At 46.1% G+C, this 27,087-nt stretch overlaps 2 protein-coding genes and 1 long non-coding RNA gene across 4 annotated transcripts in view; 1 reads left to right on the forward strand and 2 right to left on the reverse strand.

Moving 5' to 3' along the window:
• The window catches only part of MIS18BP1 (MIS18 binding protein 1), a 641,434-nt gene that overhangs the window by 389,950 nt on the left and 224,397 nt on the right, over positions 1-27,087 (reverse strand). The window lies entirely within an intron of this gene.
• The window catches only part of MDGA2 (MAM domain containing glycosylphosphatidylinositol anchor 2), a 402,177-nt gene that overhangs the window by 20,567 nt on the left and 354,523 nt on the right, over positions 1-27,087 (reverse strand). For both annotated transcript variants that reach the window (XM_077925178.1, XM_028717480.2), the window contains exons 11-12: positions 8,774-8,951; positions 717-737 (exon numbers count right to left, since the gene is read on the reverse strand). In XM_077925178.1, coding sequence (XP_077781304.1) covers positions 717-737; positions 8,774-8,951 — 199 coding nt within the window. The remainder of the gene's footprint in view (positions 1-716; positions 738-8,773; positions 8,952-27,087) is intronic.
• LOC144327277 (uncharacterized) lies at positions 18,812-25,114 on the forward strand. The gene is made up of 3 exons (XR_013392278.1): positions 18,812-19,468; positions 22,357-22,515; positions 24,726-25,114. It is a non-coding gene; the product is annotated as an uncharacterized LOC144327277 (long non-coding RNA).

Genomic DNA, 27,087 nt, shown 5'->3' on the forward strand with positions numbered 1-27,087 from the left:
ACAGAGCAGAACATCCCTAGGTAGGTTTAGCTGAAAATTCGTCCGAATTCAATGGGACTTCTGAGAAAACCTGCCTGGGATCGGGCTGCAAAAGCTATCAAATGCAGCTAGGTAAACATGCATGAGATCAGGCTGTAGGTTGCACCGAATTCTATAGTAGTGCTTTTAAAAGATGGAAGGGGGAAAAAAGAAATTAAGAGGCTGCACCTAGGATCCTAGGGCTCTACTTCTCTTCCTTTGCCATCAAAATATCCCCAGGGCAGAAGGAGGAGAGCGAGACTGAGGCAAGCACAAATGTTTGCATTTATGGAGGGATCTCCTTAGTGCTATGTCGTATTCCTCCTTGCATCAATAGCAGGCTCACAGCCAGCATTTTTTGGGGAATAATAATAATAATAATAATAATAATAATAATAATAATAATAATATTTATACCCCGCCCATCTGGCTGGGTTTCCCAGAATATCTGGGCGGCTTCCAACAAAATATTAAAATACAATATTTTAGAGAGGTTCTGTTCAGCAGCTAACTGTATCCCAACATAGCCGAAAACCTGTTCCCATGATCTAAGGAAGCAACCATGCAAAATTGGGTCATGAGATCTGAAGAGGTGTCCAAATTGCTTAGCAAACAGAGAGGCAAGCAGCATGCCATTGATTATTTTTATTGACATTTCATTCTAATTAGTGCAGAGACCAGGTATTGCAAATACTTACGTAGGTGAGGATTCATCGGGGCTAGAAGGGAAGGAGAGAGAAGATCCTAAAATTAATTAATTTCTGCACATGCTGATGAGAAATTTGCGGCTGATTCTCTGCCCCCTCTAATTATCTTTCCAAATCCACTTAAATTGCATTCTCAGTTCGTTTTATTTAAGGCATTTATATTTATTTATTCAAGACCTCAATTTTTCATACTTCTAAATGGTGTGCATACAAAACCACCTACAGAAAACGGGATTTCTGATGCTGCATTTTTTATGTTTTGTCAGTTTAATTTTGTCCAGTTTTTTTATATAAACTTTGCACTGGCCTTATTTCTTTAGAGTGAAAGGCATTACATAAATACTCATATGACATAAATGCATTACAATGAACATTTCGCCTCTGGTTCAAGTGGGTTTATTTTGCAAGCGTATATTCATGTTTCAGTAAAACAACTTCTGAGGTGGAGGGAATGGGGAAGGAAATCCTGGCACTCTGCCCGACTCTTGCCGATACGTCGGAGGAGATTTAATAAATAAATAAATTCCTGCAAAGGCGTAGAAATTTTATAAATAAAATATAATAAAATAAATACAAAGATAAATGATGTCATGTGACTCCAAGGCTACAGAGGAAGGGAAGCTCTCGAATCTGAATATCCAGAACCTATTTGTTCTTCTGCGTCCTACTTCAGGGATAGGGGAATGTTTGCTCCCACTCGATGTTGTTAAATGCCAACTCGCATTAGGCCCAGGAACCATAGCCAATGGTCTAGCAGGGTGGGGGCAGTAATCCAAAAACATCTGGAAGGCCACAGATTCCCCATCCCTGTTGTGGTTCATGGAAATAGGTTTGAAAAGCATTGTGTATATAAGAGGGTCAGCAAAGCAGAGACATCACCTTGCCAACAAAGGTCCGTATAGTTAAAGCTATGATTTTCCCAGTAGTGATGTATGGAAGTGAGAGCTGGACCATAAAGAAGGCTGATCGCCAAAGAATTGATGCTTTTGAATTATGGTGCTGGAGGAGACTCTTGAGAGTCCCATGGACTGCAAGAAGATCAAACCTCTCCATTCTGAAGGAAATCAGCCCTGAGTGTTCACTGGAAGGACAGATCCTGAAGCTGAGGCTCCAGTACTTTGGCCACCTCATGAGAAGAGAAGACTCCCTGGAAAAGACCCTGATGTTGGGAAAGATGGAGGGCACAAGGAGAAGGGGACTTCAGAGGACGAGATGGTTGAACAGTGTTCTTGAAGCTACCAACATGAGTTTGACCAAGCTGCAGGAGGCAGTGGAAGACAGGAGTGCCTGGCATGCTCTGGTCCAGGGGGTCACGAAGAGTCGGACATGACTAAATGACTAAACAACATATAAGAGGGTAAAAAGAGCCCGCTGGATCAGGCCAATGGCCCACCTGGTTCAGCATCCTGTTCTCTCGGCAACCACCCAGATGCCTGCAGAGAACCTGAAATCCCATCATGAATACAACAGCACACCACACCCCCGCAAATTCCCAGAAACTCTAGCCACCAACAGCCTTCTCCTCCACAAAGTTGTACGTTCCTGATTTCAAGGCCGCCCAAGGTGGTACCCATCCCAGCCTCCTCTGGAAGCATGTGCTATAGTTTGACTATGCAATGTGTAAAGAAATACAGTGGTGCCCCACAAGACGAATGCCTCGCAAGACGAAAAACTCGCTAGACGAAAGGGTTTTCCGTTTTTTGAGTCATTCCGCAAGATGAATTTCCCTATGGGCTTGCTTCGCAAGACGAAACGTCTTGCGAGTTCTTGCGAGTTTGTTTCCTTTTTCTTAAAGCCGCTAAGCCGTTAATAGCTGCTAAGCCGTTAAGCCGTTAATAGCCGCTAAGCCGCTAATAGCCGTGCTTCGCAAGACGAAAAAAACCGCAAGACGAAGAGACTCGCGGAACGGATTAATTTCGTCTTGCGAGGCACCACTGTATGTGGCTTGCCCAAGAGGTCTTTGCAGGCAAGACCTCTGCTTCCTTTCTCCAGCCCATCTCATTCACTCGGATTCTCTGTCTTCTCCCAGACAACTCTTCAGAAGAAGAGCCTGCTACATCTGGCCAGTGGCCCATCTAGTCCAACATCCTGTTCTATCTCTCTCTCTTAGCTTTCATATGCTTTATTGAAATTAATTGATAACAAAATGTTCTTGTGTATGATTATGTCCAAGTATACAAATAAAAATCAGTTCAATCTTATTTAGTCCATTTCACCATACATTCTTACTAAAGTACGTAAGGCTTCCTGTCACACCCCACCCAGTGTATTTACCATTTCTACTATCTGTTGTACATATACCGCATTTTCGTATTTTTTTGCTCCATAAGACGCACATTTTTCTTCCTAAAAAGTAAGGGGAAATGTCTGTGCGTCTTATGGAGTGAATGTGTGGTCCCTGGAGCCGAATTGCCCAGGGGAGAAAAGCAGGTTGTGCTTTTATTTTTAGAAAGAGGGAAGTGGGTGTTGAAACAAAGCCGCTGATCATCTGCCGACCAGGGAGAGAGATAAGGGATGCTAGAGATAAAGGAGGCTGCCTGGGAGGGGGGAGGTAAAGAGAGCAAACTTGCCAAGGGGGGAAACAGGAAGACTAGAGCAAAGAGGAGAGAAATTAGAAGAAAAGGAGGAGCAAAAAACTGCTCCAACTAAGGAAAAGACACTAAGGCAAACAAGAAGGGAGTGTTGAAAGGAAACTGCTGATCGGTGGGATCAGAAGAGAGATAAGGGATTTAGCAGAGGCTGCCAGGGAGGGGAGAGGTAAAAGCCCATGGATCCTCAGGATTTTTACATTGGGTCACCCCAAATCTCACTATCAGATCACATAGCATGTCCACCGCTACAGCCTGCACCAAACAAATCACACATCCACTGTTTCCTGGGGCTGCAATGGCGCAAAAACGTGGTTACAAAGCACAGATCCACATGGATCCTCAGGATTTTTGCATTGGGTCACCCCAAATTCACCATCAGATCACATGTCTGTGGCCACAGCATGAACCACAAAAAGCATACAGCCACTGTTTCATTCAGAATTTTTTTCCTTGTTTTCCTCCTCTAAAAACTAGGTGCGTCTTATGGAGCGAAAAATACGGTTGCTTTGTATTATTACTTTGTACTTTTTATGTTGTCTTATAATATCGTTCACCTTTTCGTATCTATTTTCCTTGCTTTTGTTGTTGTTATTTTACACTGAGGCCATTCAAATGCTGCCATAGATGCCACAGCATCCTTTTCTCAAGGTGGCCACCCAGACACCTGTGGAAATCCGCAGGAAGAGTCCGAGCACAGGAGCACCTCTCCTCCTGTGGTTTCCAGAAACAGGTGTTCAGAAGCATTGCTGCCTCCAGCTCTGAAGGCAGAGCATAGACTTCATCCTGGTTGGAGCCACTCATAGCCCTCTCCTCCTCCATGAATCAGTCCAATCCTCTTTTAAAGCCATCTAGGTTGGTGTCTGCCACTGCCTCATGTGGCAGGGAGTTCCAAAGCTTGACTATGCACTGCATGAAGGACTTCCTTTTGTTTGTCCCAAATCTTCCCCCATTCACCTTCATTGGACGCCCATGAAAACGGCTCCACTACCTTCCTTTCCACCTTTATGGATCTGAGCCCATTCAAGGCAAGCAACACTCAAGTGTAATAATAATAATAATAATAATAATAATAATAATAATAATAATAATAATACTTTATTTTTTATATTCCGCCCATCTGGCTGGGCTCCCCCAGCCACTCTGGGCGGATTCCAAAAAATATTAAAATACTGTAATACATCAAACATTAAAAGCTTCCCTAAACAGGGCTGCCTTCAGATGTCTCCTAAAAGTCTGGTAGTTGTTTTTCTCTTTGACATCTGGTGGGAGGGCGGTCCACAGGGTGGGGGCCACTACCGAGAAGGCCCTCTGCCTGGTTCCCTGTAACTTGACTTCTCGCAAGGAGGGAACTGCCAGAAGGCCTTAGGCGCTGGATCTCAGTGTCCGGGCAGAACAATGGGGGTGGAGACACTCCTTCAGGTCTACTGGACCGAGGCTGTTTAGGGCTTTAAAGGTCAGCACCAACACTTTGAATTGTGCTCGGAAACGTACTGGGAGCTACCCCAGTCTGAAATTTGACTCAGCAAACCCCTTTTGAAAGAACACTTTGATTCAGCTGCACTGCCTTTATATTTGATTTCCCCACCCCATTCCTTTCTCCAAGAAGAATAATCAGCCATTTGCTTCCTGTGTAATTTTCCACGAGAAAAACGTAGTCAATTATTCAAGATCGCCCTCTCCGTGTTTGCTAACACAATTACTTCTCATTTGCTGAGGAACGCACTTTTCTCTCTCCTTTTTTTGGCATTCTCCTGACTCCAAATGAACTCAAATTGTGGGGGGACAGCGCTGAGTGACACTCGCTTTGTCGCCAAACTTTGTGGCTTTCAGGGAAGCTATCATTAAAGGCGGACCTTGAATGGCGCAATATTCATATTGTTCTCAGCGTGGCGGCCAGGGCGGAACGGGTGGGCTGCCAAACAAGGCTCACCTCCCCAGTGAGTGACAGGAGCACAGAAACAAATCCAACATGCTGGTTAGTTATTTGAATGTCAGGGAACGGCAGCGAAAAGAGAATCTGGAAATGTAGGTAGGGGGAGCTGCAGCTCACAGTGATTCTTCCGCCGTCCCTTCTGAAAGTTCTGGCGCCGAATGGGTGGGAGAGAGGGTGGTGAACCAGTGCAGGGTGGTGAATATGGCACTGGGCTACGGCCCGAGAGAGACCCAGGTTCGAATTCCGCCTCGGCCTTGCAGCTCACCGCAGGACCTTAAGCCAGTTACCGCCTCTGAGGCCAGCTTACTCCGCAGGTTTGTCGAGAGGAGAAAAAGTAAAACAATTTCCCCTAGCAGGCACTTCTCGGTTGGGCAGTTTCACTAATATGTGCATTTCTATGCAAATATATGCATTTCTGTGCACATTACTAGGCTGGGGAAATACAGTGCAAAATTCAGAGAGGAGAAAATTTGGAAAGGGCGCCTCTGTTTCACCTGGCACATCGTCTCAGAAAGTGTGAATTACGTAGATATGCCTTTCAGTGTGAAATGGATCGATTATCTCTCTCATCCCTAAGGTAGTGGAGCTGCAAGAGCAACTACCTCTTCCTAGAACAGGGACGTCCAACTCCCAATAGACTGCGATCTACTCACAGTATAAAAAAACTGGCAGTGATCTACCCATTGCCGTTGGATGGATCAAGGTTGTTGAGCTTCAAGAACACTGTCCCACCGTCTCGTCCTCTGTTGTCCCCTTCTCCTTGTGCCCTCCATCTTTCCCAACATCAGGGTCTTTTCCAGGGACTCTTCTCTTCTCCTGAGGTGGTCAAAGTCTTGGAGCCTCAGCTTCAGGATCTGTCTCCTTCCAGTGAGCACTCAGGGCTGATTTCCTTCAGAATGGATGCGTTTGATCTTCTTGCAGTCCATGGGACTCTCAAGAGTCTCCTCCAGCACCATAGTTCAAAAGCATCAATTCTTTGGCGATCAGCCTTCTTTATGGTCCAGCTCTCACTTCCATACATCACTACTGGGAAAACCATAGCTTCATGGATCACTGCCTTGTCGTGGCGAAGGGGCTTGAATAACTCAGAGCAGGAGGCAACAAGCTTGCTCCATCTTCCACCTGACAGACCTTGAGATATTTGAAGACTGCTCCCATCTCTAATCTCAGTCTCCCCTGCAAACCATTGTCCTAACCATAAACCAGCTTTGGCAAAACGGTGGCATGCAGATAAATAATAATTAGAATCTGGATGAAGTAATCCACTTCTTCCTGCATATTTCCGGAGCAGATCTGATTGCGTCCACCTTGAGTGTTTGGCGTTGTCATGGAGATAGCCTCAGACGATACCTGGATAACAGGCTCATTTGCAGCCGTGAGTCAAGAGGAAGGCAGGAGATATCGTAAACATTTACCGTGCAGGGCTTCAAACATTAAAACAGGACGAATGCCGGAGTTAAGGAAGAATTTACAACCCGGTTGGTAGCATGACTAATCTTTTGCTCTCCCCCAACTCCTCTCTTTCTAGCCTGCAGCCAAAGAGCCATGAATCAGACTATTAATATTCTCAATAAACTTCTAATTGCATGTGTGGCACTTTGCACAAGCCAAAATGACTCATTCTTTGAAAAAGATGTTGCCCTCCTTTTTTTGCGCAGGATAGACACCCAAGGATAGACACATACATGTGCCTGTGCCTGCAACAGAGATAATATTCAGGACAGATTTTTTTTAAAGGACTTCTTCACCCAGGGCGTAGGTAAACTATTGAAGTCGCTCCCAGAGGAGGCAGTGATAGCCACTAAACCTAGGTGGTTTAAAAAGAACTTTGGACAAATACATGGAGAAGAGGACAATTGATGGCTCCTGGCCAGGATGGCTGGCCTCTGCAGCCAGGGTTGGACCTTTCGCCACAAGGCTTGGTTTCCAGACCCTGGATCATCTTGGTTGCCCTCCTCTACACACCTTCCAGCTTATCAGCTTGCCAGTATCCTTCTTAGATTGTGGTGCTCAAAACTGGACACAGGATTCCAGGTGGGGTCCGACCAGGGCCATCTTTACCCGGGGGTGCAAGGCGCTGAATTCTGGGGGTGTCCAGTGCCCACCTCTGAAACCGCCTAAGCTCTTAACTATCTACCTGTTATAAAATAATAAGTAATTTTGACCAAGCTAGAAAAACAAAATACATGTAGAGTGGATGCTCGGGTCGCGAATGTGATCCGTACGGGATGCACGTTCGCAACCTGCAGCGTTTGCAACCCGCGTCTGTGCATGCGCGGGTTGCAATTCGGCGCTTCTGCGCATGTGCAAAGCGTGATTTAGTGCTTCTGCACATGCGCAGCCCCGAAACCCGGAAGTAACCCGTTCCAGTACTTCCGGGTTTCGGCTGGTCCGTAACCCGAAAAAACGCAACCTGAAGCATCTGTAACCTGAAGTATGACTGTATACCCAGGTGTTACCGAAATGTATACCTACTGTTTCACTAAAGGACTTTCGACTTTGTGCGCTCATTTACCAAAGACGCGCCGCACCAGAGCTTGTCATTCACAATGGCAGCGCTTGTCAGACTTGGGGGTGCTGGGTGGATCTTTGCACCCTGGTGGCGCATACACTAAAGACTCCCCTGGGTCTGACCAAGGCAGGATAATAATAATAAATAATAATAATTTATTTATTCCCGCCCATCTGGCTGGGTTTCCCAGAAGAGAGCAGGTATCTCTGTGACTAGACAGCAGGCTTCACGGCATCTCGCTTCCTCTACTGCCGGCTCCCTGCAGCACCTCCTGCTATTGGGACCTGATCCTGCCAGCACCCAAGTTCTGCAAGCATGATGGATCTGCTTGGCAGGCTGAGCCAAGGCCCTAGTGAGGGGTTTTGGCTTCCTCTCATGCTATAAAAGGCAGCCTTTTTTATGATGATGTACTTACAATGTGGAAAATTCCCCCTTTAAAAACGAGGTAGAGGGAGATTGTAAACATTCAATTAACTGCCTTTGGTTACCGGCTGATAACAGTTTCGTTCCTGGCATTTGGAGGAGGCCGTTTCAGCCGACAAAAGGTTTATGCTCTATTAATACGATTAATTGGCTTTAAAAGTGCTACTGGAATCTAATGTTCCATTACTGCAAGGCGAGACACCCTCCTGTCCTATTGCTGCAAAAGAAAAGAAAAAAGCCATTTGTTGAGGGAGGGATATTGTCTAAAGCTTTGAAGAGCCACATTTCCCAAGATCCTCAAATTAGGGACCCCATAGGATCACCCAGCCCTCCCTTCCTACAATGCAGTGCTTGCAAAGCAACCCTCTGCAATTTGCAATGCGTAGTTCCAGGGCTGTCTGCATGTTTTAATCTGTTGGGTTTGTTTTTTTAGTTTGTCACTGATTTTATCTTTGGAATATTTTAATTATTTCATTTCCCGATGGCTTCATTGTCTTGCCTTTTCTGAAAACTGCTTTGAGGTTTCGAGGGGTGATTGTTTACAATCTACAATTCTACGAAATTACTACGACGAAGCAAATATTCCTACCGCTGTATTTGATCACGCGAATGGTCGAGTCTCCGTCTCCGAATATGGTGACCGGGGTTAGGCGGACTTCATAAGCCTCAGGCTTGATCAGCTCTGTCAGGTTGTAGGTGATCAATTCTCCCTTCTGGATCTTCAGGTTCACGGCAATTTCTTGCTCCCACCAGCGCTGCTGTCCGGCCTAGAAGCAAGAGGCGAGAAGGTTGCTGAGTTCCAGATGAGCAAAACACGCAAATCAGCAGCGCAAAACCCGGCACAACTTGAGAAAACCAAAAAGATGTTTATTTATGAAATGTATTAGTTCAGGCATAGGCAAACTCGGCCCTCCAGATGTTTTGAGACCACATTTCCCATCATCCCTGACCACTACTCCTGTTAGCTAGGGATGATGGGAGTTGTAGTCCCAAAACATCTGGAGGGCCGAGTTTGCATATGCCTGTATTGGTTGCTTACTTTTTTGCCCAGAAACTGAAAACGAAGTACAGAACAACTTGGGGAAGAAAACTACCGTATTTTTCGCTCTATAAGACACACTTTTTCCCTCCTAAAAAGTAAGGGGAAATGTGTGTGTGTCTTATGGAGCGAATGCAGGCTGTGCAGCTATCGCTGAAGCCAGAACAGCAAGAGGGATCGCTGCACAGCGAAAGCAGCAATCCCTCTTGCTGTTCTGACTTCTGGGATAGCCGTGCGAAGGCTCTTCAGGGCAATGGGAATAATAGCAAGATCCCTCTTGCTGTTCTGACTTTGCTTCGCTGGAGAGGCGCTGTGCAGATTCAGAAATTTTTTTTCTCTTGTTTTCCTCCTCTAAAACTAGGTGCGTCTTATGGTCGGGTGCGTCTTACAGAGCGAAAAATACGATACATAAAACCAGGAAAAAGATATACCGTATGTTGAAACAGGCCACCCACTCTAAAAGACCACAGATAGTTAAAATTGAAAGGCCTGGTTTCAAAGGAATGTTTTTGCACTTGAAGGATGGTGCCAGGCAAGCATCCCAGGGAAAGCCTCATTCTGCAAATGAGGAGCCACCACTAAAAAGGCCCTGTTCTGATGTAGTCATCCTCCAACCCTCCCATGGAGGGAAGCACATGTCAAAGGGACTCAGGTGATTGTCCTGGGATCTGGGTCAGTTCATATGGGGAGTATCCCATGAATGGCTGCCCCCCTTTGACCTCAGTGGGTCACAGCCACGGCAGGAGAATTAGGGAATCACATGTGGACCTTCATTCATTTGCTCAAATCTCAATTCCAATGGTGTTCTCAGCAGCTATTCCAAGACATGCTTGGAGTGGCGAAGGGCCGTGGTCTGCATGTCTGCTCTTCATGCCAATTGCCCCAGCCTCTGTCCCCTGGCATCTCCTGGCATGGCTGGGAAAGAAAGAAACCCGCTGCCTGAAGTTCTGGAGAGCCACTGTCCACATCCACTCCAAGCATTGAAAGCACTACGATGCCACATTTTATCATATGTGGTGGGATTGTAAGGTAATTAAAAAAAATTGGGAAATGATATACAACGAATTGAAGAAAATGTTACATTTAACATTTGTTAAAAAACCCGAGGCATTTTTGTTGGGGGTTGTAGGGAAAGACCTGCCAAAAAAGCTGAAAAAGATCTTCATGTATGTGACAATGGCCGTGAGAGTTCTGGTAGCACAAGGATGGAAGACTGAAGAAACCCCAACTAAAGAATCATGGCAAGAAAAATTTATGGACTATGCAGAACTGGCAAAACTGACATACAAGCTACGGGACAAGGATAACTGTGACTTTAAGGATGAATGGGAACCCTTTACAAAGTATCTGAAGACGCAACAAAGCTAACTGGACTCCTTTGCAGGTTTTGAATAAACATTCACAAACTTTTTATTGATAATAATCAGCTAAACAGTTTGAGGATCTACACAACTTTGTAACATGCAGAAAACAGCATTCTTAGAGAAACCAAAGACTGGAACTGAGGGAAGTCGGGGGGTGGGTGGGTTTGGGGGGGGGAGGGAGGAAAAATGGGGGGGGGGAACAAGGATGATATGTTTTTGGATAATATGTCTTGTTATAATTTTGAATAGTAATAATAAAAAGGAAAGCACTACAATGCCACATTAAAGAGTTGCATTGCAGGGGGTTGGACTAGATTATGCTTGTGTTCCAGCTCTATGATTCTACGATTTCTATGTATGTAGAGAGAAAAGCCTATTAATCAGTTCAGAACAAAGTCTGGCTGGTGGATGCAATTGCCTTGTCTTCATAAACAGAGTCTTTTAACAAACCTTTGCCCAACCTCAGTGTGTAGGCTTGATTTCCTTTGACATCCTGCGCTAGCCTGGTTGATGGGAACAAACCGCTCAAGGTGCAAGGAAGACAGAGCAGAGATGCCTCTTTAAACATCGCTTCTTTCCCTGGGAAATTGCATTGGGAGACGGTTCGCTTGCAGAGAGAGTTTCCATTTGACCCGAGAGAGAAATAGATGGGCCCCTCTCCATTATTCATTAGGATGTAAGTGAGCAAATTTGTTTGCTTGTTTTGAGATCCTACGGCCGATTTTCAAGGCCGTTCTCTCACAGAGCTGCTTCCGACATGTAAAACGGCAATAGAGCCCTGAAGAACGGATCAAAAAAGCAATAAAAGCCCACTCTCTGTTTTTTTCCAGAAGCGATTGAAACCAATTCCGCCCCCCCAAAAAGCTTTCCCAGTTAGATGAGAAGGTCTTTGCACCAGGAGTTCACTTGTTGTGAATTGCCCTGTGATATTCGGGTGAAGTGCGGTTTACAAATTGAATAATAAAAAGCAATTCAAATCAATAAATTTGGGATTGTTTTAAAAACGCTTTTCAGTTAGGTTTCTGCACCCCCCACCCACCATTTTAAAAACAACTTTAGTTGCTTCATGATATGTCTGTAAAAAAAAGGTATTGCGGCAAATATGCAAAAGGACATTCCAAAATTAATCAGTTTAATCATTAACAAAAAACATGATTAAAAAGGTAGAGCTTGACAACAATGTTAGATGAGCCCTCCTGGATGAGGCCAGCGGCCAGTCATGTCCAGCCTCCTGTTCTCATAGAGGCCAACCAAATAATTGGGGCAAACTCGCAAGTACCATATTTTTCGCACCATAAGATGCACCTGACCATAAGACGCACCTAGTTTTTAGAGGAGGAAAGGAGGAAGTCACAGTTTTGGGGGATCAGCTCACAGTTGTGTAGCTTCTTTTGCAAAGGGAAAAAGCCCTGTTTTTTTGAGGATCAGCTCAAAGTTGTTGAGCTTACTTTGCAAAGGGAAAAAATCCTGTTTTTATGGGCTTCAACTCACAGTTCTGCAGCTTTTTTAGGAAAGGAAAGGGAGCAGTTTCTACAGTTTCCAAACAGATAATCTAATCAGCCAGTCACATGTTGATGGGGAAACAAACGGCCTCCGTCTGCAGAACATTCAAAATGGAGACCTGGGCAAGGGGCCGGAACGGGAGCCAGCGATCAACCACACATTCGCCCCATAAGATGCACAGATATTTCCCTTTACATTTTAGGAGGGGGAAAGTGTGTCTTATGGAGCGAAAAATACGGTAGATTTGAGAACAGCAGCAATTCTCCCTTCCTGCGGTTTCCAACTGCAGAGGCAGAGCCAAGCCATACTGGCTAGCAGCCATCAAGAGCCCTCTCCTCCAAGTTTGTAGGAACCAAGAATCGTATGCGCCCTTGAAGACTAACACCTTTGGTATGGCATAAATTGTAGTCCACAAAGGGCAATGAGCACGTTAGTTTTTAAGATACCGCAAGACTCTTTGTTGTCTCCATTTCATTAAGTGTTTTCAGCGGAATCAGTAAGTTTGGCTTGGGATGGAAAATTAAAGACGCTGAACTCAGCCCCAGTTAAAATGGGAAGGAGAGCGACCTGGAACAAAAGGTGGCGTGGCATTTAATGATTTGTGCATCACTTAGCTGCAAAAGAGCAGAGTTGTGTCCTGACACATGTAACCGCAGACCGCCTGGGACAGGAGAATAATTGGGCTATCTGCAAGATGAATTTAAAGGGGAGACAGCAATTTCAGGACATGCTGAAAGTTTGCTTTGAACTTCCCATTGCTGGTATTATTTAAATTTGTGGACAAGACCATTATATACAAATGAAATAGAAAAGAAAATAATAAAAAGAAATGGGGGGGGGGAGATAGATAACATGGCAAGCAGGCAAGCAAGCAAGCAAGCAAGCAAACAAACAAACAAACAAACACCCTCTACAAGTATAGTGAATAAATTGAAAGGGAAAAAAATATCATCATTTACATTGGAATTACAGAAATGTGAAAACAGGGCCTACCTCTCCATTAATTTGTTTTCGTGATTGTGTTTCTCTCATAATTTTTTATCATTAAGGCAGTTTGCCAAATTTTTCTTAACCAATTAGACACGGTAGGGGGGAATCTTTATTTTTCCATTTCCCCGCGAGACACTGTTTTGCTGCTGTTAGCAGTGTGGTAATGAGCTGTAAATCAGTATTAATGGCTTCGTTTTATAGTTTGAAGGGCAACCAACATGATCGGGGTGCGTGTGGAGGCAATGATGGCGTCCGATGGCCAAGCTGGCTATGCCTGTGCCTCCCCAGGAGGAAGTTGTGGTTCGAGGACCCGACCCCCGCCATGTGAAATGAATACGCAAGGACACGTGATGTAAGGTTAATGGGCAAGAAAAGGCCACAACTTTATTGATTACAGCAGTGAAAAGGTATTGGCTTAGGCATTGGATGTCTAAAACAAGGGGGTTTATTCACCAGTAGGTGGAGCCTGTTGATGCTAATCCAACTATAGGCTCTCCCCTGATGTCACCGAGGGTCGTGCCATGGCCTCCCGCCAAGCAGGCATCGGACAGAGTACACGACCGCCAGATTCCTTTAACGGAATACCCAAAAATTGAAGGCATAGGCGATGGCCACACCTAGCCCTTCAACACCACAACACATTATTCCAATGCCTAACCTACCCACCAATACCACAGAAGTTGTGACGATTGCTATGAGGTAGGCGAAAAAACCAAAAAGCCTAATGCCAAATGGAAAAATTCCTACCAGGCCCCCTGGACAACCAGGGCGACCAACCTAAGGTCCATAGCAAGGCCAATGACCTAAGCCCTAACTAAGGGAGTGGAGGGTGGGTGACTCGCGACGAGACGACGGCGAAGAATGAGGCCAGGGAGAGGCTGGCGCTGCAGCAAAAGGCTGCTGAGCACGCCCCCTCGGAGGCACCTGGCTGGGTGCCTGCCGAGGGGCATGGGCGCCAGCCAGGTGAGAGGAGGAGGCAGGGGGCTAATGCCCCCTGCTAGGGGCGGAGCTCAGGCTCCAGCCCACAACCACTCCCCTCTCTTCCAGGGAGGAGAGTCTTTGCTGGAAATTGCTGGAGGCGAAAGGGCTCTTGTGATTGGATCCTGCTCCCCTGTTTCTCATAGGCAACTGTTCAGCCCCTTCTTCTAACGTTCTTAGTCCTTGTGCTTCGTGTGACAAACCACGTATAAATATTCCTTACATTCTGCATGCAGCTCACAGGACTTGACGTTCATCCAGGCTTGTGTATTGAGCAAGCTGCTTTATAGAAGTGGGTCGTGGGCAACTTACAACCATCAGGAGCGATGCCTCAACACCTTCCATGTGCATTGCATCAATAATAATAGTAATAGTAATAGTAATAGTAATAGTAATAGTAATAGTAATAATAATAATATTTTATTTATATCCCGCCCTCCCCAGCCAAAGCCGGGCTCAGAACGGCTAACAACAGTAAAAATAGCACAATTTACATAAAACCACCGTCAATTAATTGAAATACATTCTCAAATCAGTTCAGAATCAAATTAATAGCAACCATTGGGCTAGAGTTCTATGAGGATTACAGAAGGAGAGAGGGGGTCAGGCTGTGCCTTGGCCAAAGGACTGGTGGAACAGCTCCATCTTGCAGGCCCTGCAGAAAGATGTCAAGTTCCACAGGGCCCTAGTCTCTTGTGACAGAGCGTTCCACCAGATCGGGGCCACAGCCGAAAAAGCCCTGGCTATGGTTGAGGCCAGCCTAACCTCCCTGTGGCCTGGGACCTTCAATATGTTTTTGTTTGAAGACCATAAGGTCCTCCGTGGGACATACCAGGAGAGGCGGTCCTGTAGGTACGAGGGTCCTAGGCCATATAGGGCTTTAAAGGTTAAAACCAGCACCTTAAACCTGATCCTGTACTCCACCGGGAGCCAGTGTTGGGCACCACATAGCAGGAGAGAATCCCAAACAAAGATGTGCTCTCCCAAACCCACATTCCCGGCATGTTCACACTCTTGTCTCCGCGATGTCTCCGCTGGTTTGGTCACATCCACACAATGGAAGATGGCAAGATCCCCAAGGACACGCTCCATGTGGAACGAGCTTCAGGCACCAGGCCTGTTGGCAGAACAACTCTGTGCTACAAAGATGCTTATAAATGTGACACGAAGTCTGGTGACATCAACTGTGTGGGAATCCCTTGCAGGCGACCGCAGTGCCAGCAAACAGCCAGCGGTGACCAGAGGAGGAATGAGCGCTGGGAGGAGCGCAGAGAGAAGGAACGCCTTGGTGCATCTGCAGCAGCACAACTGGACGCCTTCCTCTGCCCCAGCTGCAACAAAACATGTCTCTCCCATATTGGTTTCTACAGCCACAGCAGATGCTGTAACTCCTCAACAGTCTGACTTCACCCACAAAGGTGCACTGTTCCATTCAGGGCTGTCTTTAGCATATGCGGCGCGGGGGTTCAAAAAACTGCCCAGTGTCCCCATTTTTTTGGGGGGGAGCCCAAAGTTGTGGAGCTTTTTGGGGGGTGGGCATGCAACTCTCTTCCATGCCACTGTGAGAGGGGAGCAATCCCCACAGAGGGTGAGAGAAGGCCAGCTGCCTCGGCGCCCGCAGCTGGAAAGCGGCTGTCGGCTGGCCTGACTCTTTTCAATCCCCGGACTCTAAGTCTCGGCCCTGGACTCTCGGCCTGGCACCCCTGAGAGCCCAGCACCCAGGTGCCCCGCACCCCTAGCGCCTATGGGTAAGGCGGCCCTCATTCCATTGTCTCCTGAGACAGACAGATGCCAAAGCAACATGCAGGTGCTGAATAAAAAGAGAGCTTTAAGGTGAATCTGTACATTGCTTGCTTTCCCTCAAACAGCATTGATTGAGGCCTTTTGCCAGCTTGTGATGGTCACCCATACATAAGAGAGAGGGGGGGGGGGAGCAGACAATGACAGGTCCTGTTCCCTTTCACTGGCTTCGTCTCCTCCTGCGGAGCTTGAGTGACAACTCAATTTTTTCAGCTCCAAGGGATCTTGGTGATCGACGCCGTTGCAGCCGGAGGGGTGGTGGGTGCAGGAGGGAGGACAGCTCACTCCGGAAACTTAAAGGTTTTCAACTTTCACAAGATTGTTACCCGTCAAAACCCTCTTGACATGTGTTTAGCACTCGCTCTGTCAGGGAACAGCGGCAGAATGACAAGAGGTGCTGTTTAAGGAATTCTGCCACAGAGCCGGGCGATTGATCTCCGGTGGAATCTGGGTCGTTTCTCACTCAGATCCAGACAGACTTTTGTCTCGCTGGGAAATTAAAAATAAAATAAAATAAGCATCTGCATTCACGGGAGGGCAGGGATGGTTTGCCACTTCCAAGACTGCCTGAGCTGTGTCTGAGCGCCGCAGCCCATCTCCCACACGGGCGGAGGCAACTCAGAGAAGTCTCTTTCGAACTTGCACCATGGAGTGAGACTTCATTGCTCCCGTCAGTTTACTCTCTCGCCATTTATTCCTTGTTATTCAACAAGAAGCCTTGGAAGAAGGATGAAGGAAAGAAAGGGAGGCAGGCGGGTGGTGAATCATCCATCCATCTGCGCAGGGAAGGACTGTTCCTGCTCCATCTGGCAAGTGACTGACACCCTTATCTGCCCTTTCAGGATCCTGGAAGTTGCCGATATCGCCTCCTGTGTCCTCCCATCAATCAAGATGTGATTGACGTGGCTTTGAATAGGCTCCTCCACTTGCCATTTCTGGAGTCTGCTCGGAACCACTGACGAAACTCTCTAGAAAACAGGAGGGCAAAAGAGCATGGGTGCTGGATCAGGCCAGTGGGCCATCTGCGGCTGCAACCATCAACGCTTCTCAAGGGCATTGGCTGGAAACTACAGGACTCTTGTACTCACATCCCGCTTGCTGGTTTCTCCTTGGGACATATGGTTGTGAGAACAGGATGCAGGAATGGATGGACCGCTTGCATGATTCTGCAGGATATTTGTATGTCCTTTAGCTAGTCCAACATCCTGTTCCCAGGATGCTCCATTGGGAATGATGATTGTGGTGGTGGTGGTGATGATGATGATAATAATAATAAATTTATTATTTACACCCCACCCATCTGGCTGGGTTTCCCCAGCCACTCTGGGCTGCTCTCAACAGAATGTTAAAAACATCATAAAAGAGTTATATGCCGCCCATATGACTGGGTTTCCCCAGCCACTCTGGTCAGCTCCCAACAAAACAGTGAAAGATCAAACATTGAAAACTTCCTTGAACAGGGCTGCCTTCAGATGTCTTCTAAAAGCCTGGTAGTTGTTGTTCTCTTTGACATCTGGTGGGAGGGCATTCCACAGGGCAGGCGCCACTACCGAGAAGGCCCTCTGCCTGGTTCCCTGTAACTTGGCTTCTCGCAGTGAGGGAACCGCCAGAAGGTCCTCGGTGCTGGACCTCAGTGTCCAGGCAGAACGATGGGGGTGGAGACGCTCCTTCAGATATACTGGACCAAGGCCGTTTAGGGCTTTAAAGGTCAGCACCAACACTTTGCATTGTGCCCGGAAATGTACTGGGAGCCAATGTTGGTCTTTCAAGACCGGTGTTATGTGGTCTCTGCGGCCGCTCCCAGTCACCAGTCTAGCTGCCGCATTCTGGATTAGTTGGAAGCCCATAAGCCGGACCTGAATGCAGTTTGTCTCTCTGCTCTTATCATACATATTCTATGTTTCTCTGGCCTCAAGAGATCTGCACTGCAGGGGTCATCCCTAGATTAAAGCGGGTTGGTGTAGATGACCCTCTGGGTCTCTTCCTAACCTACAATTCTATGATTCCAGCCAAGATTTTGCACATGGAGAAATGAAGAGCTCTGGATTTTTATTTTTACTTATTTTTCCTAAAGCACAGGCATAAAGGATATTTTGTTTTTGTTTAGCGAAAAGCTTCATTTAAGTTCTGAAAAACCCCACGTTGCTCTGCTCTAACAACACAAAACACCCCGAGCTCCTCAGAACTCCACGGGGCAGCCTTTTTGACAGCCTCACTTTGTAATGCCTATCAGAAAGCCTCTAAGGCCCAGACTGGCGTGGAGCGGCAAAGGCTTTTAAAATGCGGGAAATGAAGAGCTTTGTTTAAGCACAGATTGAAATGGAGGGAGCACAGAGTGACTTGGAAAAAGATCAGAATTTTGTTTAGCCTGGAGAACAGAAGATTGAGAGGAGATAGGATTTGTTGTTGTTTAGTCGTGTCCGACTCTTTGTGACCCCACGGGGCACTGCATTTCGGGTGGCGCTGTGGTCTGAAGCACTGAGCCTCTTGGGCTTGCTGATCGGAAGGTCGGCGGTTCGAATCCCCGCAATGATGGGGTGAGCTCCCGTTGCTCGGTCCCAGCTCCTGCCCACCTAGCAGTTAAAAAGCATGTCAAAGTGCAAGTAGATAAATAGGTACCACTCCAGCGGGAAGGTAAACAGCATTTCAGAGCACTGCTCTGGTTCGCCAGAACCACACGACCCAGAAGCTGTCTGTGGACAAATGCCATTTCCCTCAACCTTTAGAGTGAGATGAGCGCCGCAACCCCAGAGTCGGCCGCGACTGGACCTGACGGTCAGGGGTAAATTTACCTTTAACCCATTCTGGCATATCAGGTGCAGAGCCTAAGGGACGTCACGATCTGCACAATCCCTTTTATGTCCTTGGGAGTTCTTCCAAAATAATTACCATGGAAGGTAATAATTACCTCCATTACTTTACTGTTGGCCACCCATAAACCTCTTGCAAACAAGATCCAAAGAGCTCTGTGGGTTTCGCTGCTTTAGAAGAGAGCTCTTCTCCCGGTTAACTTGGCCCTGGATGGCGTCTGGAATAAAACCCAAGTGTCAGATTGTGGATTAAGCACCCGCTCTCCAACAGGGTGGTTAATTTAAGAAATCAAGGCAAGGCAATCTAAACCTCTCAGTTGGAGCACTCGACACCCGCTCTCCAAAATCAACTCTTTGCCAAAGATGGAAATGAGATGATGTTTTCTCCAACAAAAGTGTGTGGAAATTTTGACACACAAAAAAAGGTCTCAGCCATTTTTATTTTGCATAGGTTGAGAGCTCCTTTAGCACAGCAGCTGTGAGATGAAAAATCCTCCATTTATCGCTTTGTTTTTATTCCGTTTTTCAGAGTGAGAAACCCTCCTGAGGCAGCTCACGGCAATTTTAAAACTTAAAATGACAAAAAATGGTTGATATGCAATTAAAGACGATTAAAACCAGCCAGACAACAGGAACTCACCGCCAGCATGTATGACAAAATCAACCAAACAGCAAGCAAAACAAAAAAGTTTTGGAGGGCTGCTTAAAGGCAGCTACTGTTAAGGACATTCCACAGATGTGGAGCCAACACCAAGAAAACCCTGACTCTGGCAACTGCCAGTCAGAAGGTGGAGCGGAAAGTAAGTCTGATTTCAGGGGCTGAGCATCTTCCAGCATTGAAGGGGGTTGGTCTAGATGACCCTCAGGGCCTCATCCAGCTCTACAGTTCTAGGATTCTAGGATTCTATATGGGTTCTTCAAGCAGTTCCTCAAATAGCTTGGTTCCAGTGCGACCTAAATTGACAGATTCCTCATCATTCCTCATCACGGCCTAGGACCCTCGTACCTATGGGACCACCTCTCCCGGTCTGCCCCATGGAGGACCTTAAACAGCAACATCCTAGAGGTCCCGGGCCCTAAGGAAGTCAGATTAGCCTCAACCAGAGGCAGGGCCTTTTCAACACTGGCCCCAGCCTGGTGGAACGCTCTGTCTCATGGGACCAGGGCCCTGCGGGATCTGATTTCTTTCCGCAGGGCCTGTAAGACAGAGTTGTTCCGCCTGGCTTTTGGTTTGGAGCCCATTTGATTCCCTCCCCCTCTTTCTTTTTTCATTTTCCTTTCTCCTCCTGTGATGAGGCTGCATTTTAATATTTTAATGTTTCAATATTTTAATTGTTGTATTTTATTCTTGTTTTTAAGTTGTATTCATTCAACTTGTTTTTATTATTGCTCGTTAGCCGCCCTGAGCCCGGCCTTGGCTGGGGAGGGTGGGGTATAAATTATTATTATTATTATTATTATTATTATTATTATTATTATTATTATTATTATCTTTAGCAGGGCTTAAACATCAGACAGAAAAGTGTGGTGGACACTTTGGAACTCCCTGCCTATTGATATCACAGAGGCACTTCCACTGTATTCTTCTCAGCACCTGCGGAAGCACATTCTTTTTTAGACAAGCCTACCCAGATGTTTAGGAAGTTTGAGTTTTACTGAGTTTTAGTCTACTCTATTGTTGCTTTAACTGTGTGTATGTTTTATTTTTATTTTTTTATTTTTATTTTTTTAAAAGCTATTTATTAAGGTTTTTGAACAATTAAACAGATTTCACAAACATAAAGAGTACAAAAGAAAATACATAGAAATACATAAAAAAGAAAAGAAAAGCATAAAAGTCCTGTTTCCAGCTTGTTACCTTCATAACCCTCTTTCCTGACTTCCTCACATCTCCCTTTTCTGTGTTCTTTCTTACAAAATGATATTCAGCAATATCTTACCCTCTTTTAAATCTTATTATATATTATACCTTTCAACTATTATGTCACCAGTTTTTCCCTTCATATCCTTTCATTTAGTTCTGACATAATGTTATTCTGACTTTTTTCACCCTTATATCTTGTACAATACTTTTACATAATCCTTTCAGCTTTATCACTAATGCCACTGTCTCTTCTCCCAGGTCTCTTCCCTTCTTTCCACTGTCTCTTCTCCCAGGTCTCGGATTCTGCCGGTCATTTCTGCCAATTCCATGTAGTCTATCACTTGCATCTGCCATTCTTCCAGAGTGGGCAAATCTTGTGTCTTCCAGTGTTTTGAGATGAGTATTCTTGCTGCTGTTGTCGCATACATAAAAAAGGTTCTGTCCTTCTTTGGCACCATTTGGCCAACAATGCCCAAAAGGAAGGCCTCTGGTTTCTTAGGGAAGGGAAGTTCATTATAGATCATTTCCCAGAAAGCCTTGACCTTTGGGCACGTCCACCAAAGGTGAAAGAATGTTCCCTCAGTTTCTTTACATTTCCAACACTTATTGTCTGGCAAATGATATATCTTTGCAAGCTTGACTGGGGTCATGTACCACCTGTATATCATTTTCATAATATTTTCTTTTAAGGCATTACATGCCGTAAATTTCACACCAGTGGTCCATAACCGTTCCCAGTCAGCAAACATAATATTGTAGCCAATGTCTTGCGCCCACTTTATCATAGCTGATCTGACCGTTTCATCCTGAGTATTCCATTTTAACAGCAAGTTATACATTCTTGAAAGTACTTTAGTTTTAGGTTCTAACAATTCTGTTTCTAATTTCGATTTTTCCACCTGGGAACCTGTTTTTTTGTCCATATTAAAAACCTCTCTAATTTGACGATAATGTAACCAATCTCGCACTTTGTCTTTTAGTTTCTCAAAACTCTGCAGTCTCCATGTGTCTCCATCTTTTTCTAGTATCTCCCAATATTTTGGCCACTTGGCCTCCATATTGAGTCTTTTCTGAGCCTTAGCTTCCATCGGTGACAACCACCTTGGGGTTTTGTTTTCTAATAAATCCTTGTATCTTGTCCAGACATTAAACACTGCTTTCCTAACTGTGTGTATGTTTTAAAAGATGGTTGTAAAAGTTTTAGTGATGATTTGAATTTTTTTTTTATCTTTGAGTTTTTTCCTACAATCAAGTGGCATATAGATTTTTTGAAATGAATGGAAAATAGATAAAAACGAACCCTAGCCCGCTCCATAAAGCGAGTGTCGCCTAAATATATACAATTTGTCTGCCATTGAAAGTCATCCAAATATTCCAATCCCTGGATAGCCAGATAGCTCAGCTAGTCAGAGCCTGGTCCTGATAATGCCAAGGTTTGGCCACAGGGATGGTTCCCCTCCCTGACTTTAGGACATTGCCATAAAAAAATTGAAAGTGATGGACTTTTTGACAGTGCAGAAAAGGTTTCCAAAAGACAGAAAATGGATTCATGGAATCGTAGAATTGTAGAGTTCTACAATGCAGGGATCTTAGCTAAAACATCCATGGCAAGTGGTCATCTAATCTCTGTTGAACAGCTCTTCCTGTCAGAAGGTTCTTCCTGATCTTTAGTTAGAATCTCCTTTCCTGTCATTTGAATCCATCGGTTGGGGTCCTGCCCCCTGGAGCAGCAGAAAACAAGCTTCCTCCATCTTCCGCTTGGTAGCCCTTCAGATATTGGAAGGTGGCCATCATCTCCACTGTCAGTCTTCTTCTCTTCTCCAGGCTAAACACACTGAACTCCTGCAGCCAATTCTCATCAGGCTTGGTTTCCAAACCCGTCACCTTCTTCGTCAACCTCCCCTGGTGACCTTCAGCTCCAACCTCTATCCCTAACCAGCTTGTGTATGGCACAGCAGAAAACTGAATTTGCAAAAGCAGAGGGTAAGGAACACACTTTTGAACAACAGAGGAGAAACAGAAATGGTGGAGGGTGTTCTTAGTACAGATCCAGTTGCAAGTTGGACCAAAGTTGGTGTCTGAAAAGATCCACGCAGCTGTGTAAAGGATGTGACTGTTAGAATTCCTGCTCCATGATTGCAGTCATGGGATTTTATCTATCACATGACGGTGTATGTTTTGACTCCACAGAGTGGGAAGTGATGGAGACAGGATGTTTGTGTCCCTGTGTTCCGCGAAGTGGGACTATTGTCCTTTGTTCTTTTTCTCTTTCCTGTCTGATGCTAGAGAGAGAGGGAGCCATGTTGCAGTGCTCTGTGTGTGTTCATATGTAAATAAAGTAGATTAGCCAAAATGCTGAGTTGCTGAGGTCTGTCATGCGTATGATGCGCAAACTCTGCGGATCCCTAAGTGTGCCGGTCTCGGTTGGCATCGGTCGCTGTGATGTTCAGGCAGAAGAAAGCTTTTGAAGCTCCCAAATGATTGACCAGGAGGGAGAAAACATGCCAGTTGGGCATGTGTCTCTGCCAGGGTCCTACTCGCCTGTAGGACGAGCTATCCTTGGACAAATATGGATAGCAAGAATTGTATAAGATTCTTACCACACCTGGAATCAACAGCACAATCCTCACCATGCCTTCTCAGAAGGAATTCTCACGGCTTTCAGTGAGAACATAAGCTTTCTTTTATCTGCAATCCCAGGTAAAGATGAGTAAGACAGTAGCCCTAAGTAAGTCTACTCAGAGTTTAAATTGCATTGAACTCAACGGGGTCAAGTCCTACAACAGCAGGCATAGGATTGAAGTGGCACGTAGCACAGCTGCCTTTCCCACGGGCAAAAGGGGTCACAGGACCCTGCATGATTTTTTTAAGTGTTACGGTTGCAGATGAGGAAAGTCCCTTGAGCTGATTTTCTTCTTCTTCTTTTTAACATGTGGGTGAGAATTTGATCTGCCTTCAAGCCACCCCAGGAAGACTGGTGTGCCTAAAGATCAAACTGTATTATTTAACACTCATTCCCACTCCTTATCAGGTTCCACAACTGAGTCAAAGAGGGATATTCACTTCTGCAAATGTGTTTGCATTGAGAGATTTCTTGAACGTTATCGCTGGGCAGACTAACTCTTAAGCAAATCCGCAGCAGGTGTTAACAGGGAAGAAGGCGTCTAATTATCACCCTGGCTCCAGGAGATATCACGGCATAATGAAGGAAGAGAGCGGAGTCTCTCTCTCTCTTCCTCAAACAAACACACACGTGAAAATCCCCATTTGCAGTTGAGTCACATAACACAGTCAAGAGCAGCTCCAAGTGAAGGCTCCCTGATGGGCACTTCAGGACATTTAAAAGATTGCGGCTGTTTATTTGAAAGATGCCCTACTCACCCTTCACCATAAGGTTCCAAGGTGGGTGAGAACAATACACTGATAGAATTGTAGAGTTGGAAGGGATCCCCAAAGGTTCTCTAGTCCAACCCTCTGCAATGCAGGAATCTCAGCGAAAGCATCCATGGCAGGTGGGCAGCCAAGCTCTGCTCAGAAACCTCCAGTAGCAAGCCCACCATTTTCTGAGGCAGACCGCTCTACTGTTGAACGGTTCTTGCCTAATATTTAGCTGGAATCTGTGGGAATGTTCAGGGATGCAGGAGAGGATACATTGTGTGATTATAGTCTTTCCAACTTGTGTAAACAAGTTCACAATTTAGCAGAGTAACATTCACCTTTTAAAACTCACAGCAGATGCGTTTGCTCAGGCTCGCTAAAGCCTCTATAACAACTGTTCTGGTATTTTCCCCTTATTCCCTCATAACAGATAAGACACGACACAGTCTTCTATAAAAGTATAAAAAGAGTTTACTCACATTCTGTTCACAATTGGATCCCAGAAGGCAGACTTATCGTAGAAAAGTAACATAAACCTGGAAACTATCTCATAAGGAGATAGTCCGAGAGCATCTTTGGCTAAGCAGATGTTGCTTCTTCGATGCATGTAGTCAAAGAGAGAGAGATGGCTGCCCTGCCCTGTGCTTTTGTCATTACCTGCACAGGTGAGGCCACACCCACCTCTAGTCACGTGTCCCAGCCCAGAAGGAAACAGGAAGTTTACCTGCTGGCTGGACAAACACTCCTCCCCATGTGTAAACATGTTCACTCTAGGAATGTTGTACTTGACTGCTCTTGTGTTTCACACCCCACAGAATCTCCTCCCTTCCAGAGCAATAGAAGAAAAGCTTGCTCCATCTTCCATGTCATGTCACAGCCCTTTGGATCTTTGAAGACAACAATCATCTCACCCCACAGTCCTCTCTTCTCCAGGCTAAACAACCACAACTTCCTAAACCAGGGAGTGGCACCATCGCTGAGGTTTTGCAGTGTCCACATTTATGGATTTGCACTTAATGAATGAACGAACCAATTAACCAAATGAATGCAAATGAATGCAAATGGATGTTCTTTGCACCCCCTTCCTGGCCCAGTCACCATAACTTTAGGGGACAGTCCATAGATGAAGGAGAAGAAGAGGAGTTTGGATTTGATATCCCGCTTTATCACTACCCTTAGGAGTCTCAAAGCGGCTAACATTCTCCTTTCCCTTCCTCCCCCACAACAAACACTCTGTGAGGTGAGTGAGCCTGAGAGACTTCAGAGAAGGGTGACTAGCCCAAGGTCACCCAGCAGCTGCATGTGGAGGAGCGGAGACGCGAACCCGGTTCATCAGATTAGGAGTCCACCTCTCTTAACCACTACACCACATTGATTTGAGCCTCTTCTGGTAGGGGCCATTTGTGACCATTCACTTCTTCACACGGTGCAGAGGTAGACTGCAGAACTCCCTGCCACAGGAGGCAGAGACGACCACCGATTTGGATGGCTGTAAAAGCGGACTGGACCAATTCATGGAGGAGGAGAGGGCTATTGATGGCTACTATCCAGGACGGCTTTGCTCTGACTTCACGGCCAAATGCTTCTGAAGACCAACTGCTGGAAACTGCAGGAGGGGAGAGCTGCTTTTGTGTTCGAATCCTGCTTGCTGGTTTCCCACAGGCATCTGGTTGGCCACTGTGAGAACAGGATGCTGGACTAGAAGGGCCACAGGCAGCAGGGTCCTCTAATTTTATTATGGAGCCTCTAGGTCCTGATGCATTCTATCTGGATTCTTAGGGTTATTTGGCCCCTGTGTGAACAGGATGCTGGACGACAAGCCTGATCCACCAGCATTCTTTGAATGCTCTTAAGTGCGAGCTGAGCAATGACAAACCTAGGCAGCATCTTAAAAAGCAGAGACATCACCTTGCCAACAAAGGTCCGTATACTTCAAGCTCTGGTTTTCCCAGTAGTGATGTATGGAAGCGAAAGCTGGACCATAAAGAAGGCTGATCGCCGAAGAATTGATGCTTTTGAATTATGGTGCTGGAGGAGACTCTTGAGAGTCCCATGGACTGCAAGAAGATCAAACCTCTCCATTCTGAAGGAAATCAGCCCTGAGTGCTCACTGGAAGGACAGATCCTGAAGCTGAGGCTCTAAGACTTTGGCCACCTCATGAGAAGAGAAGACTCCCGGAAAAGACCCTGATGTTGGGAAAGATGGAGGGCACAAGGAGAAGGGGACGACAGAGGACGAGATGGTGGGACAGTGTTCTCGAAGCTACCAGAATGAGTCTGACCAAACTGCGGGAGGCAGTGGAAGACAGAAGTGCCTGGCGTGCTCTGGTCCAGGGGGTCACGAAGAGGCGGACATGACTAAACGACTAAACAACAAGTGTGAGCTGGCAGAACTGCCTCCAACTTGCTTCCCCACCTAGCAAGAAAGCAAATAGCGCGAGGCCCAAGGAGAGCTGTTCCAGAATGCTTTGAGCTTCCCTACCAAACGGCAAGCAGCTCAGATCCCGTTGCTCTGCCTGAAACGTGCTCTTGCCGCGAGAGCCGAGGTGAGCCAACTCCCCGTCGCAGACATGTCAGCCCTTTCAAAAGCTGCTTATCTCCACGAGTGCTCTTTGATAATGCCTTGTAAGCTTTGCCTGGGGGCCCTGTGTCTCGAGCAGCTGATCCGGGGGGCGCCGAACACGTCCCGCCATCTTGCCTTTCTGAAGACAAACCCGTCTCGCAGGTGTCACTTGTGAGGACGTAAGGAATATCAAAGTGCTCATGTAACTCCTCAGATAAAGGAGGACACAATTATTGTTCCAGACCAACGCTGGCAGGCAGATACAAAAGCCAGCCTTCGCTTTGCATCATCTCATCCACAGGGAAAGCCGGGAACTAGTCAATGATGTCCAAAGAATTGGTCCTTAGTCCTCTGCTCATCAGGACGTTGTCCTCGACTGAGGCCAAAGGCTGCCTATAATTTTCTCACTTCGCTGCTGGTTTATCCTGCCAAGTCTAGGATGGCCTTTGCTGATCTGGTGCCCTCCTATTGTCTGAGACCAAGAACAATAAAAGTTGTGTAGCAGCGTAATGGACTTCCTCAGAAGGTGGGGGACTCTCCATCTCTGGAGGTGTAGCAGGAACCCCCCCACCCCAATCATTCTGCTTGTACAAACTTCACACACACACACTCAC

This window comes from Podarcis muralis, chromosome 1 (genome assembly GCF_964188315.1).
Source record: "Podarcis muralis chromosome 1, rPodMur119.hap1.1, whole genome shotgun sequence".
Lineage (NCBI taxonomy): Eukaryota > Metazoa > Chordata > Lepidosauria > Squamata > Lacertidae > Podarcis > Podarcis muralis.